This window comes from Lonchura striata, chromosome 16, assembly GCF_046129695.1.
Source record: "Lonchura striata isolate bLonStr1 chromosome 16, bLonStr1.mat, whole genome shotgun sequence".
In the NCBI taxonomy this organism is placed as follows: Eukaryota; Metazoa; Chordata; class Aves; order Passeriformes; family Estrildidae; genus Lonchura; species Lonchura striata.
Window position 1 is genome coordinate 3,117,529 of NC_134618.1, and position 15,340 is coordinate 3,132,868.

Sequence of the window (15,340 nt, forward strand, 5' to 3'; positions counted from 1 at the left end):
CCTGATGGGCTCCGGTGCCGGAGGGGGCGTGGCCTGAGCCGGCGGGCGGGAGCAGGCGCGGTCGTGTCCCAGAGGGGCGGGGCTGAACGGCGAGAGCGACGGAGGGGGCGTGGTCAGGAGCAGGGGGCGGGCCCGGGCGGCGGGGGCCGGGGCGGGCTCCGCACCGGGAAAGGGGCGGGGCCTGGCGGCGGGGCGGGTCTATCGGCGGAAACGGGCGGGGCCTGGCGGGAGGGCGGCGGCGGCGGCGGGGCCTGCTCGGCCCGAGCGGCCGGCGGGGAACCGGCACCGGGTACGGCCTCAGCACCGGGTACGGCTCTGGGAGCGGCCCCGGGGCCGCGCACGGAGGGGGCAGCGGCAGGGGACTCTGTGTGGCGGGAGGGGGTTGTGAGGAGGCGCCGGCGGCTCTGAGGGGCGGGAAGGGGCCCTGAGGAGGATATAGGGCGGGAGAGGCTCTGAGGGAACCCTGAGTGGGCTCTGAAGGGCTGGAGGCGGCCCTGGAGGGGCTCTGGGTCAGGAGCGGGCCCTGCAGAGCGGGAGGTGAGGGGTCTGAGGGGTCCTGGGGGGCTGTGGGTCAGGAGAGCCCTGAGGGGTGGGAGTGTGGGATATGAGGGGCTGGGCTGGCTCAGGAGTAGGACGGGACCCTCAGGGTGCGCTCAAGGTGGGAAGGGGCCCTGAGGGGGTGGGAATGTGCGGTGTCTGTGGGACCTGGCAAGGGAGGGCAGTGCTGTGGCAGGAGCTCGGCCTGGCTCTGGAGGGCACAGCCCGTGATCCCTCCAGAAGCCTGGAGTAACCGCTGCCCCCAACTCTGCTAGGGAAGGACGGTCATCCCTTGGTTCTTGCAGGCTCTGGAGCTCCGAGTGCCCCACGGAGGTGACCGTGGCCTCACTTCACCCCACCTCGTGCTGTGGACGCTGCTCACTTCAGCCACAGTGCTGTACTTGACTTATATTGTCAGCAACAGTGAAACATCTCAGGGTGTGGCCAAGGAGGGAAGAAGGAACCCAGAGAAGGTTTTCAGGAACTCTCCGAGAGGGAGCCACAGAGGGTGGCAGGAGGAGAACCCAGAGTGGGGCCGTATCTCCCTCCCACAGGCAGCTCTGTGGCCTCTCACCTCCACACCCCATTGATGCAGCTGCACAAAGCCACGGTCGGAGCCACCAGGGCCCGGCAGGAGCCCAGCCTGTCCCTGCCCAGCTCTGGCTGAGCTGGAGCAGGCTGGCCGTGTGGGTGTGCAGGCAGCCTGCTGGAGAGGGGACAGCACCCCGAGGACAGCCATGGAGAAGATGGCCAGGGTCACCACTGCCCTGGGGGGCAACGCGCTGACCGGCCGCACCATGTTCTGCCACCTGGACGCCCCTGCCAACGCCATCAGCGTGTGCCGGGACGCCGCCCAGGTGGTGGTGGCCGGCCGCAACATCTTCAAGATCTACTCCATCGAGGAGGAACAGTTTGTGGAGAAGCTGAACCTCCGCGTGGGCCGCAAACCCTCCCTGAACTTCAGCTGTGCCGACGTGGTGTGGCACCAGATGGACGAGAACCTGCTGGCCACCGCCGCCACCAACGGCGTGGTGGTCACCTGGAACCTGGGCAAGCCGTCCCGCAACAAGCAGGACCAGCTGTTCACGGAGCACAAGCGCACTGTCAACAAGGTGTGCTTCCACCCCACCGAGGTGTACATGCTGCTCAGCGGCTCCCAGGACGGCTACATGAAGTGCTTCGACCTGCGCAAGAAGGACTCTGTCAGCACCTTCTCTGGTACTAACGTGGCTCTTGTCCTGTTTCCCTGTGGGGAAGCACATTTTGGGAGCTTTGTCCTTTCATTGCTTGTCCCTTCACCCTTAGGAGAGGCAGGGGTGAGGGGCTTTGTCCTTCCCTGTGCCCAGGAGGAGGGTTTGCTCAGGGGCTGATGCCCAGGGCAGGGAAAGAAGGAGCTGAGAGGCATTTTGGTGCCTTTCCTTGCCTCTCAGTGCTAGCTGGGTCTGTGTGTGAGATGGAAGACAGTCACAGCACTCCCTGCTACCTTCTCTCTGTGCCACAGCTCTTCCAGTGGGATTTTTAGCATTGCTGGAGCTCCTAACTTGTGTCCCCTCCCAGGGCAGTCAGAGAGTGTGCGTGATGTCCAGTTCAGCATCCGGGACTATTTCACCTTTGCCGCCACCTTCGAGAACGGCAACGTGCAGCTGTGGGACATCCGCCGGCCCGACCGCTACGAGAGGATGTTCACAGCCCACAACGGGCCCGTCTTCTGCTGCGACTGGCACCCAGAGGACAGGTGAGAGTGGGGCCGGGCCCTGCCAGCCACCCAAACTTGCAGGACAAGAGAGACCCTAAAAACAGGATTGGGATTTTGTGGGGGAAAGCATGGTCTGTGATACCCTGTCCCCTTGTGTCAGGAGCTGGGATGTTGCTGGGAGATAGGAGTGATTGTTACTTGGAGCATTTGGGGTGGTGTAAGGGTGTTTGAGGTTTGGTTTTTGATAAATAAGGGGATTTTGTGGCACTGGGTGTCTTATGGTTGTGTAGAGCAGTGTCACAGTGGCCTCTCGCTCCAGTGTTCAGGTTGAGGAAGGCACAACTTGGCTGCTCTGGGACACAGCTCGCTTGTGTTCAGTCATGTTTCCCTCCACCCTTTCCTGGGAGTTTGCTGAGAAGGATCTAAAAGGAGCTGTTACAGTGTGCATGTCCCTCCTCACTCCCTGCCAGGCAGTGCTGCCACTGCTCGTGATCTTGGAGAGCACTGAAATATGTTCAGGATGGGCGTTTTCCTCTCTGCTGTGCCTGGCCAGTGGAAAGCAGAGCCAGAGGCAACTGGTCTGACTGGGATGTGGCTCTAGAGGTGCAGGGCTGTAACTGGGAGCGGGCAGGAGAGTGCTGCCTGGCCTGGTTGCTGCAGAGCAGAGGTGCCAGGGGAGCTCACGGGAGGATGGCATTGCAGCCCAGCCACCCTCCTGCGGCGTGCATGTGCTCACACCTGTGCTGTGAGCATTTCTGTGCCACGGTGGGGACAGAGAGGTGAACACTGATCCGTCCCTGTCCCAGGGGCTGGCTGGCCACAGGTGGCCGCGACAAGATGGTGAAGGTGTGGGACATGAACACGACGCGGGCCAAGGAGATCTACTGTGTGCAGACCATCGCCTCGGTGGCGCGGGTGAAGTGGCGCCCCGAGTGCAAGCACCACATCGCCACCTGCTCCATGATGGTGGACCACAACATCTACGTGTGGGACGTGCGCCGCCCCTTCATCCCCTCCGCCATGTTCGAGGAGCACAAGGACGTCACCACGGGCATCGTGTGGCGGCACCTCCACGACCCCTATTTCCTCCTCTCGGGCTCCAAAGACAGCACCCTTTACCAGCACATCTTCAAGGACGCCAGCCAGCCCATCGACCGGGCCAACCCCGAGGGGCTGTGCTACAGCCTCTACGGAGACCTGGCCTTCGCCGCCAAGGAGAGCCTCATCTCCTCCGACTCCAACCGCAAGCCCTACATCGGCGACCGGCGCCACCCCATCTTCTTCAAGCGCAAGCTGGACCCCACGGAGCAGTTCGAGTACATCTCGTCCTCCAGCGCCCTCAGCGTGTTCGAGACGGACGTGGAGAGCGGCAGCATGGACTGGTTCGTGCACACGGCCAAGCAGTACGCGCTGGCCGGCCGGCCGCTGGCCGAGCTCTGCGACCACAACGCCAAGGTGGCCAAGGGGCTGGACCGCAACCAGGTGAGCTGCTGGCCCGTGGGGCTGCAGAGGGGTGCCAGTCCGGGGAGGCCTGACAGGGACTCTGCTCAACACAGGTGGCTCAGACGTGGACGATGCTGAGGATTATCTACTCCAGCCTCGGCACCGTGTCGTCCACAAACCTCAACCACAGCATGGGGAAAGGCAGCACTGCCCTCCCACTCATGAACAGGTACCAGGAAAGGGAGCTGCAGGGAGGGATGAGTGGGATAGCTTCATGAGGGGGGGAGTGGGAACAGCTCCTTGGCTGGGATTATAGAATCACATAATGGAATACTGGAATGGTTTGGTTTGGAAGGGGCCTTAAAGCCCATCTTGTTCCACCCCTGCCATGGGCAGGGACACCTTCCACTGTCCCAGGCTGCTCCAAGCCCTGTCCAGCCTGAACTTGGACACTTCCAGGGATCCAGGGGGAGCCACAGCTTCTCTGGGCAGCCTGTGCCAGGGCTTCACCACCCTCCTAGGGAACAATTTCTGCATAATAACTAACCTGCCCCAGACACAGGGAGCGAGCAGGGACAGCTCTCCCTCAGGCTGTGCTGGTTTGCATGTTGGCATTGTTTGAATGCAGCCATTTCCCATGTTGGTGTGGGAAGTGAGTGCCCAGCCTGGCCTTGAGCTCTGCAGCCTCACCACTGCTCCCTTCTCTCCTTCAACCAAAGTTTGGGCTGTGGTGGGGCAGGGGCTGGGATCAGTTTTACAGTTACTGAATGAATTAATCACAGAATCTCTAATGTTGGAAAAGTCCTCTGAGATCATTCCCCCAGCAGCACTGCCAAAGCCACCACATGACGCTGAACATCTCCAGTGGTGGGTAGAGATAAAGAAATTTTCCCAAGATCCAATCTAAACCTCCTCTTTCACAATCTGGGGCCATTTCCTCTTCTCCTGTTCCCTGGGAGCCTGACTCCCCTAGTTCCCCCCTTCTGTCAGGGAGTTGTGGAGGTGAGAAGGTCCCCCCTGACCCTCCTTTTCTCCAGTCCAAGCTCTCCCAGCTTCCTCAGCCCCTCCTGGTGCTCCAGTCCCTTCCCCAGCTCTGTTCCCTTCCCTGGACACACTCCAGCCCCTCAGTGTCTTTCCTGTCATGAGGGCCCCAAAAGTGATGGGGGATGTGAGGTGAGGCCTCAGCAGTGCCAGGGCAGTGGTGGTGACCAAGGGCTGGGGATGGAGGGGGTGTCTCATGGTTGGAGCTGGAACTGCCGGTGTGCAGAGGTTTTCTTCTGGAGCCTTTCCAAGGGAGAGCACAGCCCAGCTCTGCCAGCAGCTCACTGGTGTGGAGAACCCATTGTGGGCTGATGAAGCAGGAAAACTTGTTTTTCCTCTTCTCAATGACACAAACGTGTGGGGTGAGGACTCCAAATGAGCTGTCAGACCTCACAGGACCGGGTTCCCACAGTGAGTGACAGATCCTCAAATAACACCAAAGGAAACAAGCACTGTCCTTGACCAAGCTGTGTCTCCAGCCACGTGGCTGTGCTTTGTCTGAGACACGGCAGGCAGCAGCCTGGGGAGCTGGGCTCTGCTCCAGCCCCATCCCCTCCCTTTTCCATCTCGGTGAAGGCCAAGCATGGTGATGCATAACTAACAGCCAGGCACCTTGGAGTGAGGCAGCTCCCATTCACCTGCCTCTGAGGGGAAGGAGATGGAGCCAAGAGCCTGCTCAGCTCTGGAATTCTTCAGAGACCTTTGAAGTGCCTGTGCAGTGCCACCAGGCTTGGAGGAAGGGCTGTGACCGCAGCGGTCACAATGTGTCTTTATTTTTAAGTCACACAGTGGGAACTGGTGACTTCTGCTCACTGTATCTCATGTTTCTCCATTCAAATTGCAACTGGACACTTGTATCCAGGCTGTTTGCTGGCTGAAATGGAAACTTTATACTCCTCTGACTGTTAAATTCATCTTTTTTCCCCAGCTTTAACCTGAAAGATATCCCTGCTGGGCTGGGCAGCGAGTCCAGACTGGACCGCAGCAAAGGAGAAAGCCGCACGGAAAACATCCTCATGGATTCCTCCTCCACCCTGATCAACAACGAGGGTAACGCTCCTGGGTGGGCACAGTCCAGTCCCACAGTTCCTCCCTCCTCACCCATAGATAGGGCATAAACTGGGCCCTTTATCCCGTGACCTGGGGTGGCTGAACGTGCTGCAGCCCCACGGTGAAGGACACCGAGCCCCAGGGCCCTGCAGAGGGACAGCTTTCCCCCATGACGCGGGTGACAGTGGTGGGGAACTGAGCTGTGTGGCTCGGGCACAGCCTGGCATGCTGGGCAGGACACTGGGAGGTGGATCCAGTGGCGTGATGAGCTGATTTCTCTTTCCCTGGGCGTGCAGACAATGAGGAGACGGAGGGCAGCGACGTCCCTGCGGATTATCTGCTGGGAGACGTGGAGGCAGATGAGGATGACCTGTACATGATGGACCACGAGAACCCACACGGTGAGTGCACAGCGGGAGGTGCTGTCTGTCCCAGCTGGGTTTTCTCCTGCTCATTCCTACTCTTCTTGCAGCTGAGGAGCAGGAATACAGCCTTCCCCAGGAAGCCTTCCCGCTGCGCCACGAAATCGTGGACAACCCATCGGCCTTGGACCACCTGCAGGACAAGGCCGACTCCCCCCACGTCAGCGGCAACGAGGCCGAGACGGTGTCGCTGACCCCCGTGGAGTCCTTCTCGCTGATCTCCATCTCCCACTCCCTCTACGAGAACCGCCTGCCCTCCGACTTCTTCAACCCCATCGTGCGGGACACGCTGCTCTTCTACGCCGAGCAGGGCGACGTGCAGACGGCCGTGTCCGTGCTCATCGTGCTGGGAGAGCGCATCCGCAAGGAGATTGATGAGCAGACGCAGGTAGAGCCCCCACGGGCAGGGTCACCACACCTTGCCGGGACCCACAGGGGGTGCATCCCGATGGGATGGGGTCCTGCCTGGGGCTGGGCACATCCCTTCTCCTCCAGCCCCTGGCAGGCCAGCTCTGAGCCAGGGTGAGCAGCTCCAGGGTTCCGGTGCCTGCCCCACCACCAGGGCCCTGCGGAGGTGCCCTGGCCCTGTTGATGCAGGGAAGGATGCTGTTCCCCAGCGTTGCAGAGCCATTCTCCCACTGCAGGGATTGGAGGACCACAGAATGCTTTAGGTTGGAAAAGCCCTCTAACATCATCGAGTCCAACCATCCGCCCAGCACTGCCAAGGCCACCATTGAGCCATGTCCCCAACTGCCACATCAGACAGCTTTTAGATCCTCCCAAGGGAGGGTGACTCCACTGCAATGGGCAGCCTGTGCCAATACTTGACAACCCTTTCCATGAAAAAATTCTCCATAATATCCAAACTGAACCAGCTCTGGCACAGCTTGAGGCCATTTCCCCTTGTCCTGTCCCTGTTTCCTGGGAGCAGAGCCTGACTCCCATCCGCCTCCATCCTCCTGTCAGGGATTTGTAGGGTGAGAAGTCTCCATCCCCAAGCCTGCTTTTCTCCAGGCTGAGCCCCCCAGGGGAATCTTGCCTTTGGGATGCAGGGCTGGGGTCCTGAGGGGGTTTCAAGGTGGATGTGGAAGCTCAGCTGCCCGTGGCTGTCCCCAGGAGCATTGGTACACGTCCTACATCGACCTGCTGCAGCGCTTCCAGCTCTGGAACATCTCCAACGAGGTGATCAAGCTGAGCACCTGCCGTGCCATCAACTGCCTCAACCAGGCTTCCACCACCCTGCACGTCAACTGCAGCAACTGCAAGCGGCCCATGAGCAACAGGGGCTGGATCTGCGATAGGTGAGGGGGCCCTGAGGGGCTTTTGGGGACAGGGGCATGGGTGAGTGCCCCTGGTCCCTCTTGCCCCCCTGAGGGCTCTTCCTGCCCACACCCACCCGAATCTCCCCGAGCAGGTGTCGGCAGTGTGCCAGCATGTGTGCCGTGTGTCACCACGTGGTGAAGGGGCTCTTCGTCTGGTGCCAGGGCTGCAGCCACGGCGGCCACCTGCAGCACATCATGAAGTGGCTGGAGACCAGCTCCCACTGCCCTGCTGGCTGTGGCCACCTCTGCGAGTACACCTGAGCCCCACAGGGTACACCTGAGCCCCCCAGGGTGCACCTGAGCCCCCCGCCCGCGGGGAGCTGGCAGCGGGGTGGGGCAGGGGCGGAGCAGGGCAGGCAGCGTGCCCTGCCCGATACCCCTGGCACCGCCCTCCCTGTATTTATTTGTGTAAATAAGGGCTGGGGTGCACCCCCTGCCCGGCCGTTTTTTACTGGATTAAAACAAACCAGCAGGTGAATCGAGCCATGAGTCCTGTCTTTGCTTCGCCGGGATGCAGCGGTCCCTGGGCTGGGCCCCGGCGCCGCTCCGGCGGTGTCCCCGGTGTCCCCCTTATGCCTCGCTTTAAGCCGTGTGGTGGGGCCGGCTTTTGCTGTTCTTTTAAATGATGGTCTTTACCGGGACCCGTAGCGGCGCGCCCAGCCAATGACCGTGTCCGTTTGTTTCGCGGTGCATGCCGGGAGTTGTAGTTCCCGCTGTCTTCGTGCCGGCCCCCATGGCGGCGGCGCGGCTGCTGCCGCTGCTGCTGCTGCCGCTGGGCTGGGTCCGGCCCGGCGCCTGCACCGACCCTCCGGGCGGCGGCTGGTGAGGGCAGGGGCTGCCCCGGGACCGGTCCCCGTGCCGGTCCTGGTGCCGGTACCGAGCGGAGTCTCCCGTTGCAGGCTGGCGGGCACGGTGCCGGAGGAGCCACGCTGCACCGTGGAGCGAGCGGATGCCTCCCTCACCTACCCCCTCTTCCTGCAGCGGTACGGGGCACCCGGCACGGTCCCGGCGCCCGCCGAACTGAGGGGGAACAGCTCCGGTGCACCGGGCGGGCTAACGGGGAGGGGCGGGGGGAACCGGTGGGACAGACCCGGGAGTCCCGGGGGAGAACCGGGGGGAAGGTAGTCGGGACGGATGCCGGTGCCCCGGGGGTGGTTTGGAGCCAGTGCCGATGCCCCGGGGTGGGTCGGGGCCGGTCTCGGTGTCCCGGGATGGGTCAGTGCCGGTCCCCGTGCTCCGCCCGTGCGGGACCCCGCTGGATGCCGCCCCCAGGTTCGCCTTCTCCCGGCCACTGATCCTCGGTGGGGTCACGGACAATTCGGTGAGTACCGGGACGGGGCAGAGGATGCCGGGTGGGACGCACCTCCCGGTGCCCCGGGAGCGGCGGCAGCATCCCGGCTCCCTGCGCTCTATCCCCCAGGCCTTCCGAGCCCTCTGCACCCGGGAGAAGCTGCTGGCCGCCTTCGGGCCCTTCCCGGTGCGGCTCAGCACGGCCAACACCTACTCGTACCGCAAAGGTGAGCGCGGGGCCGTGCCCGGCTGCGGGGCTGCCGCTGCCCCCGCTCATCCCTCCGTTCCCCCGCTCATCCCTCCGTTCCCCCGCTCATCCCTCCGTTCCCCGCTCATCCCTCCGTTCCCGCAGTGGATGTGCCGTTCCAGGAGTACGTGCAGCACCTGCTGGAGCCGCAGGACCCGGCCCGCCTGGGCAGTGGTGGGTAGCGCCGTCCCGACCCCCGCAGCCCCCTCCCCTCACCGGGCTCAGCTCCCGTGTCCCCCCAGACACCCTCTACTTCTTCGGGGACAACAACTTCACCGAGTGGGGCCCCCTCTTCCAGCACTATGTGCCCCCTCCCTTCCGCATCCCGGGCACCAGCCCCGCCTACAGCTTTGGGATCGCAGGTGGGTGTGCGATGGGATCGGGATGGGATCGACGGGATCGGGATGGGATCAATGGGATTGGAATGGGATCGATGGGATTGGTATGGGATCGATGGGATCGGGATAGGTTTAGGATGGGATCGGGAGGGATCAATGGGATCAGGATGGGATTGGGCCAGCGCTGGGGGCTCTCCCCAGCACCAATCCCTGCTCCTGCCAGGCTCCGGCTCTGGCGTTCCCTTCCACTGGCACGGCCCTGGTTTCTCCGAGGTGATTTTCGGCAGGAAGGTGAGAACTCAGCCCTAGGGGAAGGATTTGGGGAGAGGCAGAGCAACAAGCCCCTGACAGGTGTCCCTGGGCACGGGGAAGCCCCCCTGGGGCTGAGCCCCGGGGGGCGGGAGGGGATGTGGGAGGGGATGTGCCCCCGGTGTTTTCCAGCGCTGGTTTCTGTACCCGCCGGACCAAGCCCCGCACTTCCACCCCAACGAGACGACGCTGGCCTGGCTCCAGCACATCTACCCCACGCTGCCGCCCGCCCAGCGCCCGCTGGAGTGCACCCTGCGCCCCGGGGAGGTGAGGCCAGGGCTGCAGGGCACCCCAGGAGTCCCGGCCAGAGCTGTGGGACCCACTGGTGTTCCCTGCAGGTCCTGTACTTCCCTGACCGCTGGTGGCACGCCACGCTCAACCTGGACACCAGCGTCTTCATCTCCACCTTCCTGGGCTAGGGCTGGCAGGGACAAGGACGTGGCGCCACCATCCCAGCTAGGCCAGGAGCTCCAGCTCCTGCCACCCTCAGGGAAAGGCCACTGCTGTTGGGACCAACTGCCTGGGAAAGTTCTGGTGTTTACTGGTCTTTACCCTTGGATTAAAGCTGTTCTACTGAAGCACGCTCTGTGTTGCTACGTCCCTGGAGCAAACCTGGTCTCCATGGAATGGCACCGATTCCCAGCCTGGATATCCCCAGAAATGGCTGCCGTGAACCACTCCAGGTCCTTTTCCACGTTTATTGCTGATTTTTTTTCTTTATTCTTTTTATATATATATATATATTCTTTTAATGGACATTGGCAAACTTCCAGAGGGTGCTCAAAAGCCAGGCAGGCCGTCAGCAGACCACAATGCTGGAATCTCAATTGGATGCAAATCTGGTGGTTATTTTTTGTGGGGTTTTTAAGGGATTTCATTAAAAGGAAGAAGAACTTTAACCCAGGTGGTTTTTCTTGGGGAACCACAGTCCCAGTGGGGAAGGGGAGGGGGGAAGCAGCCCCCTTCCAGCCCTGGGGCAGTTGTTTACCAGGAAAAGCCAGAGGGTGCATCAGCATCCCAGTAAGTGGCTGTTTACTGGGAAGAGGACCCAACCCTGGCCAGGCAGGAGGTGGAAGGAGGAGGAGGAAACAACTCTAAACACAGGGAAGGATGGGGCTCCAGGTGCTCCTCCCGGCAAGCCCCCTGTGGCAATCCCTGGAGCGGGACGTGCTCTTTGGGGACTGTTGCTGCCCTGGCTGGGGGGGTGACAGACACGATGGCGAGGCCACTGCCGAGGAGCCAGCATTCCAACCCCCGGGCAGGTCCTGGAGCCGGAGAGGGCAGCCAGGGAGCCGTGGTGCCCGCCCAGCCGCCGCGGCTCCTCGGGAAGGGGACGTGGTGACGTGCCCTCGCCCAGCGCCGGGCCGGGGCAGCCGGGGCAGAGGGGGAACAGCCGGAGAGCGAGTAAGGCAGGGTGCCAGCCCGGAGAGCCAGCCGTGCCAGGGTGCCGCCCCGGCCCCTCAGTAATCCTCCACCCAGCCGTTCTCCGAGATAAACGCGTCTATCACCTCCTTCATGGCGAGGTTGGGGATCAGCTGGTCCTGGGTCAGGGGACTCCGCGTCACCGGGTCGAAATGCCCCACGCGCTGCGGGGAGGAGCGCGGGGAAACCGGTTACTCCACGTGCCCGCGCTCAGCCCCGAGGCGCAGGCGGCGTGAGGCCAGCGCCGCGTGGCATCTGCCCTGGCACCCGGGCACCTGCCCGCAGGAAGAGGGAGAGCCCCTCAGAGGTGCCTCCCAGCAGGATGAGGGCAGGTCAAGGTGTGAGACCCCCGCCAAGAGCCGCCTCCGCTTTGGGCAGGGCCTGGCAGCACCTGCTCCACAGGGAGCTGCCCGGGCAGGTAACTGGGACCAAACCCAAGGAGCCTGTGGAGCCCCGAGTTCAGCAAAAATATGCCTTCCCACCCAGGCAAGGTCCTGGGAAAGCCCCCTGCAGTACCTGGAGATGCTCCTCAATGTCCTTCCTGTCGTAGGTGATCCCGCTGGGCGTGATGCAGGGCTCTCTCATCAGCTCAAAACTGATCTTCCCACACAGGTAGTCAGGGATGTCCCGCTTCTGTCTCGAGAGAGGCACAGCTGGGTCAGGAAAGGGGGCTGGGAGGTGGTGCTGGCTCAGAGCGGGGAGCAGGGTACACAGAAGGTTTACAGGAGCACAGGCTGGGCCACACTCACCTTCCTCTTCTCGTCCACTTGGGAGAAGAGCTCGTCCATGTCTGCCAGGTATTTGTCCTGAAAGAGAAGCTCTTGAGGACAAGGGGTCCCTGGTGTGCAGGGGCTACAGGACCCCAGGGAGAGCCCCAAAGCCTCCCATCATGGGTGCTGTGGCCGGTCCTTGGTGCCCCCTCTGCCTGTGCAGCTCCTGGCTGAAGCTGGCAGGAGCAATCCAGCTTACAAATAACCTTCCTTTGTGGGCCTATTTTTATCTGGGATTAGTCCCCAGCACCCAGACCCACATGTGGCTGAGAGCCACTTGTGTTTCCTCAGGGAACAACAGGCACAGCAGGTGTCACCGCTGCCAGGCTGGGACAAGAGGTGGCAGAGCAGGGGAAGCCATCATGGGGGGACACAACAGGCCTGCAGTGGTGGCTCGAGCTACAGAATGAAGGCTACGGTCCCAAGGTCTCCCAGCTTTCACCTGCACAGCTGCAGCCCTGCCGCTTCCCTGGGTGCAGCAGAGCCTGAGGACAAGGATGGGGACGAGGATGGGGACGGGGAAGCCCCCAGCCCCCCACTCACGTGTTTGGCCTCGATGCTGGCCAGCTGAACACGGCTCCGGCTCTCGTCTGTGTTTTCCTCCTGCTGAGTCTTTCGGCACTCCGCCAGCTCCCTAGGACAGAGTGGGACATCAGGAGGATGGGGAACACTGGCACTCCCTTCCCTGCTGCAGGGCTCTGCAGAGACACCTCACACAGAGCAGTGACAGCCTGGTGGCACTCAAAAAGCTTCTCCAGGTGCCCCGTTACCTCTCCTTCTCGGCCACGATCAGCTTGGTGAGGTGGGAGTGCAGCTCGTTCTCCTGGTTGATGCGCTTCTCCTCAATGCTGTTCCAGCGCTTCTTCTTGGCGATGCGCAGCGCACTGGGGATGTCATCCCCGAAATTCAGCCGCTGCTCCTTGGCGAGGTTGTAGGCTGAGGAGAGAAAGGGCACCCCAGCGCCAGCGTCCCTGTCGCCCTCCCTGGCCCTTTCCCAGCCGACAGGAGCAGGGGACAGTGGCAGCGTGCCCGCTCACCTCTCTGCAGGTTGGCGATGGCCTCGTCGTAGTTTTCCATCTCCATCTGGCACTGGCCCAGGAAGAAGTGAGCCTTCACGGACTGCCCGTCCAGCTCCAGCGCCCGCTTGCAGTCGGCCAGCGCCTTGTCGTGCTGCTGCATCTTCAGGTAGCACAGGGCCCGGTTGGTGTAGTACACGGCCACCAAGGGGTTCCGGTTCTGCAGGGACAGGCCCATGTCGGTGCCGGCGGCAGGGCCGGGACGTGCTGGTGACAGCCCGGTGACTCGGTGAGCCAGCGGCACGGCGCCGTCACCCTGGGCAGGGAGAGCCAGCAGTGCCAGCCAGGGTGTGCACCCCGTGGGGAGGTGCTGGCATGGATTGGGGACGGGCTGGGGCCGGTCCCCATAGGGCAGCCCATGGCCCAGCCCCCACAGGGGACTGTCCCCCAGACACCTCGACTGTCCCAGGCTGGGTCTGCCCTACCCAGCACAGCCCAGGGACAGTGCGGGGCTTGGGGAAACAGGCTCAGGGGGTGCAGGGCAGGCCAGCTTGGAGTGGGGTGGGGAGAGGATGGGCTGGGGGTGTCCAAGTCCAGAGAGCGGGCCAGGGTCGGGGGGTGCCTAGGCCAGGCCTAGGGGTGGTAGTCCAGGCCCAGGAATGGGGGGAAGCAGGCCCAGAGCTGTGTCCAGCCCTCCCCAGGAGGAGCCAGGCTCAGGGAGGGAACAGTGTCCAGATTAAAAGGTCCCATGTCAGGGGTGTCTTGGCCAGGCCCTGAGGAAGAACAGCGCCCAGCCCGAGGAGGTTCCATCCTGGTGATGCCCAGGCCAGGGCCCGGGAGATGTCCAGGCAGGGGGGAGGCAGGATGGATGTCCCATCTTGCGGGAGTCACGGCCCGGTGTGTGGGGGCTGTCCCATCCCTGGGGACCCCACCCAGCGCTGGCCAGGCCAGCTCCGGGCGGGTGTCCAGGCCAGGGGGGAGGTTCCAGCCCGGGGCCATCGAGGCCAGGGGGGAGGTTGGTGTGTCCCGTCCCGGGGTACCCAGGCCGGGGCGTCCCCTCCCCGGAGCTCCCGTGGCGGGGCCGGTCCCGCTGGGGCCGGGGGCGCCGCCGGGACTCACGATGGCGCGGCCGTAGCAGGCGGCGGCCTCGGGGTACTTGCGGCCGCCGAAGAGCCGGTTCCCCTGCTCCTTGTGCTCCTGCGCGCTGTGGCTCTTCTCGGGGCTGCCGCCACCCGCGCCCCCCGCGCCCGGCCCCGCCGCGCCGGGCCCCGCCGCGCCGCCCTCGCGCTCCTCCTTGCCCTTCATGGCGCGGCCCGGGCCGGCGCTGGGGCCGCGGCTCCGCTGGCTCGGCGGCCCCGGCGGCTCCGCTGGCTCGGCGGCCTCGGCAGCCCCGGCAGCCCCGGCGGCTCCGGCTCCGCCGCGCACTGCGACAGCGCCGCTTCCGGGGCGGGGCGGGGCGGGGCCTCGGCAGGACGGGACGGTGCCCGGTGGGCGGGGCTAACGGCAAGGGGCGGGGATATGCATATGAGGGGCGTGGCCAGCCCGGCGGATTGGGCGGGGCGCCCGCGGTGGGCGGGGCTAAAGACAGATTGGCGGGGGCGTGGTCAGTGCCGGGTGGGCGTGGCCTGGGTGTGGATTATGGGATTGAATAGGGGATGGTGGATGGAGGGCATTGGGGTGTGGTTTGTGGGTTTATGGACTTTAATGGGGTTTGTGGGGTTTGAGGGGTTTGATGGGGTTTGTGGGGTTTATGGGGTTTGATGGGGTTTGATGGGATTTGATGGGGTTTGTGGGGTTTATGGGGTTTGATGGGGTTTGATGGGATTTGATGGGGTTTGTGGGGTTTACGGGGTTTGATGGGGTTTGATGGGGTTTATGCGGTTTGTGGGGTTTATGGGGTTTGATGGGGTTTGATAGGGTTTGTGGGGTTTATGGGGTTTGATGGGGTTGATGGTGTTTATGGGTTTATGGGGTTTGTGGGGTTTGATAGGGATTGTGGGGTTTATGGGGTTTGTGGGGTCTGTGGGGTTTGATGGGGTTTGATGGGGTTGATGGTGTTTATGGGTTTATGGGGTTTGATGGGAGGGGGGCGTACAGAGTAGTGCAGGATGGATGAGGGGCCTGGCTGGAGGGGATGGGGGTGAATGAAAAGGGGGATGGGGGAGGCGGCACGGAGCTGATGGGGGGTGGGTGTGAGTAGGGGGTTGGGGGTTTGGGGGTGTGAGTGGGGCGGGTCCGGCGCCTGCAGCCAGCGCTGTGTGCGCTGCAGCGGGGGGTGCAGGGAGCGGGGTGGTCTGCAGACCCCCCCTCACCCCCGCGCCCCAGCCCCGCGGGGCCCGGCCCGGCGCCGCTCCACTGATCCCGGAGTTTTCTGCTCCAGTAATTCCCGAGCCCGGCTGAGCCCCCGCCCCGCCGCCCATCGGGGATGGGGGCACCC

The 15,340-nt window shown here is 63.4% G+C and overlaps 3 protein-coding genes across 4 annotated transcripts; 2 read left to right on the plus strand and 1 right to left on the minus strand.

Annotated features, from left to right (window-relative positions):
• The first annotated feature begins 209 nt into the window (after nt 1-209).
• Nucleotides 210-7,993, plus strand: WDR24 (WD repeat domain 24). The gene is made up of 10 exons (XM_021529719.2): nt 210-307; nt 843-1,755; nt 2,095-2,272; nt 3,040-3,715; nt 3,790-3,905; nt 5,646-5,767; nt 6,064-6,168; nt 6,240-6,577; nt 7,306-7,490; nt 7,604-7,993. The coding sequence occupies exons 2-10, from the start codon at nt 1,275-1,277 to the stop codon at nt 7,770-7,772; spliced, it is 2,370 nt and encodes a 789-aa protein (XP_021385394.2). The 5' UTR covers nt 210-307; nt 843-1,274; the 3' UTR covers nt 7,773-7,993.
• A 218-nt stretch (nt 7,994-8,211) lies between these two features.
• On the plus strand, nt 8,212-10,793 carry JMJD8 (jumonji domain containing 8). Of its 2 annotated transcripts, none has more exons than XM_077786789.1 (9): nt 8,212-8,333; nt 8,411-8,494; nt 8,784-8,832; nt 8,932-9,028; nt 9,154-9,222; nt 9,291-9,410; nt 9,610-9,677; nt 9,856-9,962; nt 10,034-10,793. In XM_077786789.1, the coding sequence occupies exons 1-9, from the start codon at nt 8,245-8,247 to the stop codon at nt 10,791-10,793; spliced, it is 1,443 nt and encodes a 480-aa protein (XP_077642915.1). In that variant the 5' UTR covers nt 8,212-8,244. The 2 variants fall into 2 exon arrangements, with proteins under 2 accessions (XP_077642915.1, XP_021385353.2); XM_021529678.2 differs by having other exon boundaries at nt 9,828-9,962; nt 10,034-10,273.
• On the minus strand, nt 10,380-14,274 carry STUB1 (STIP1 homology and U-box containing protein 1). The gene is made up of 7 exons (XM_021529679.3): nt 14,023-14,274; nt 12,925-13,123; nt 12,658-12,823; nt 12,431-12,521; nt 11,867-11,923; nt 11,634-11,750; nt 10,380-11,281 (listed from the first exon to the last, which is right to left on the minus strand). Exons 1-7 carry the CDS (start codon nt 14,206-14,208, stop codon nt 11,156-11,158), a joined length of 942 nt encoding a protein of 313 aa, XP_021385354.1. The 5' UTR covers nt 14,209-14,274; the 3' UTR covers nt 10,380-11,155.
• Nucleotides 14,275-15,340: the final 1,066 nt, after the last annotated feature.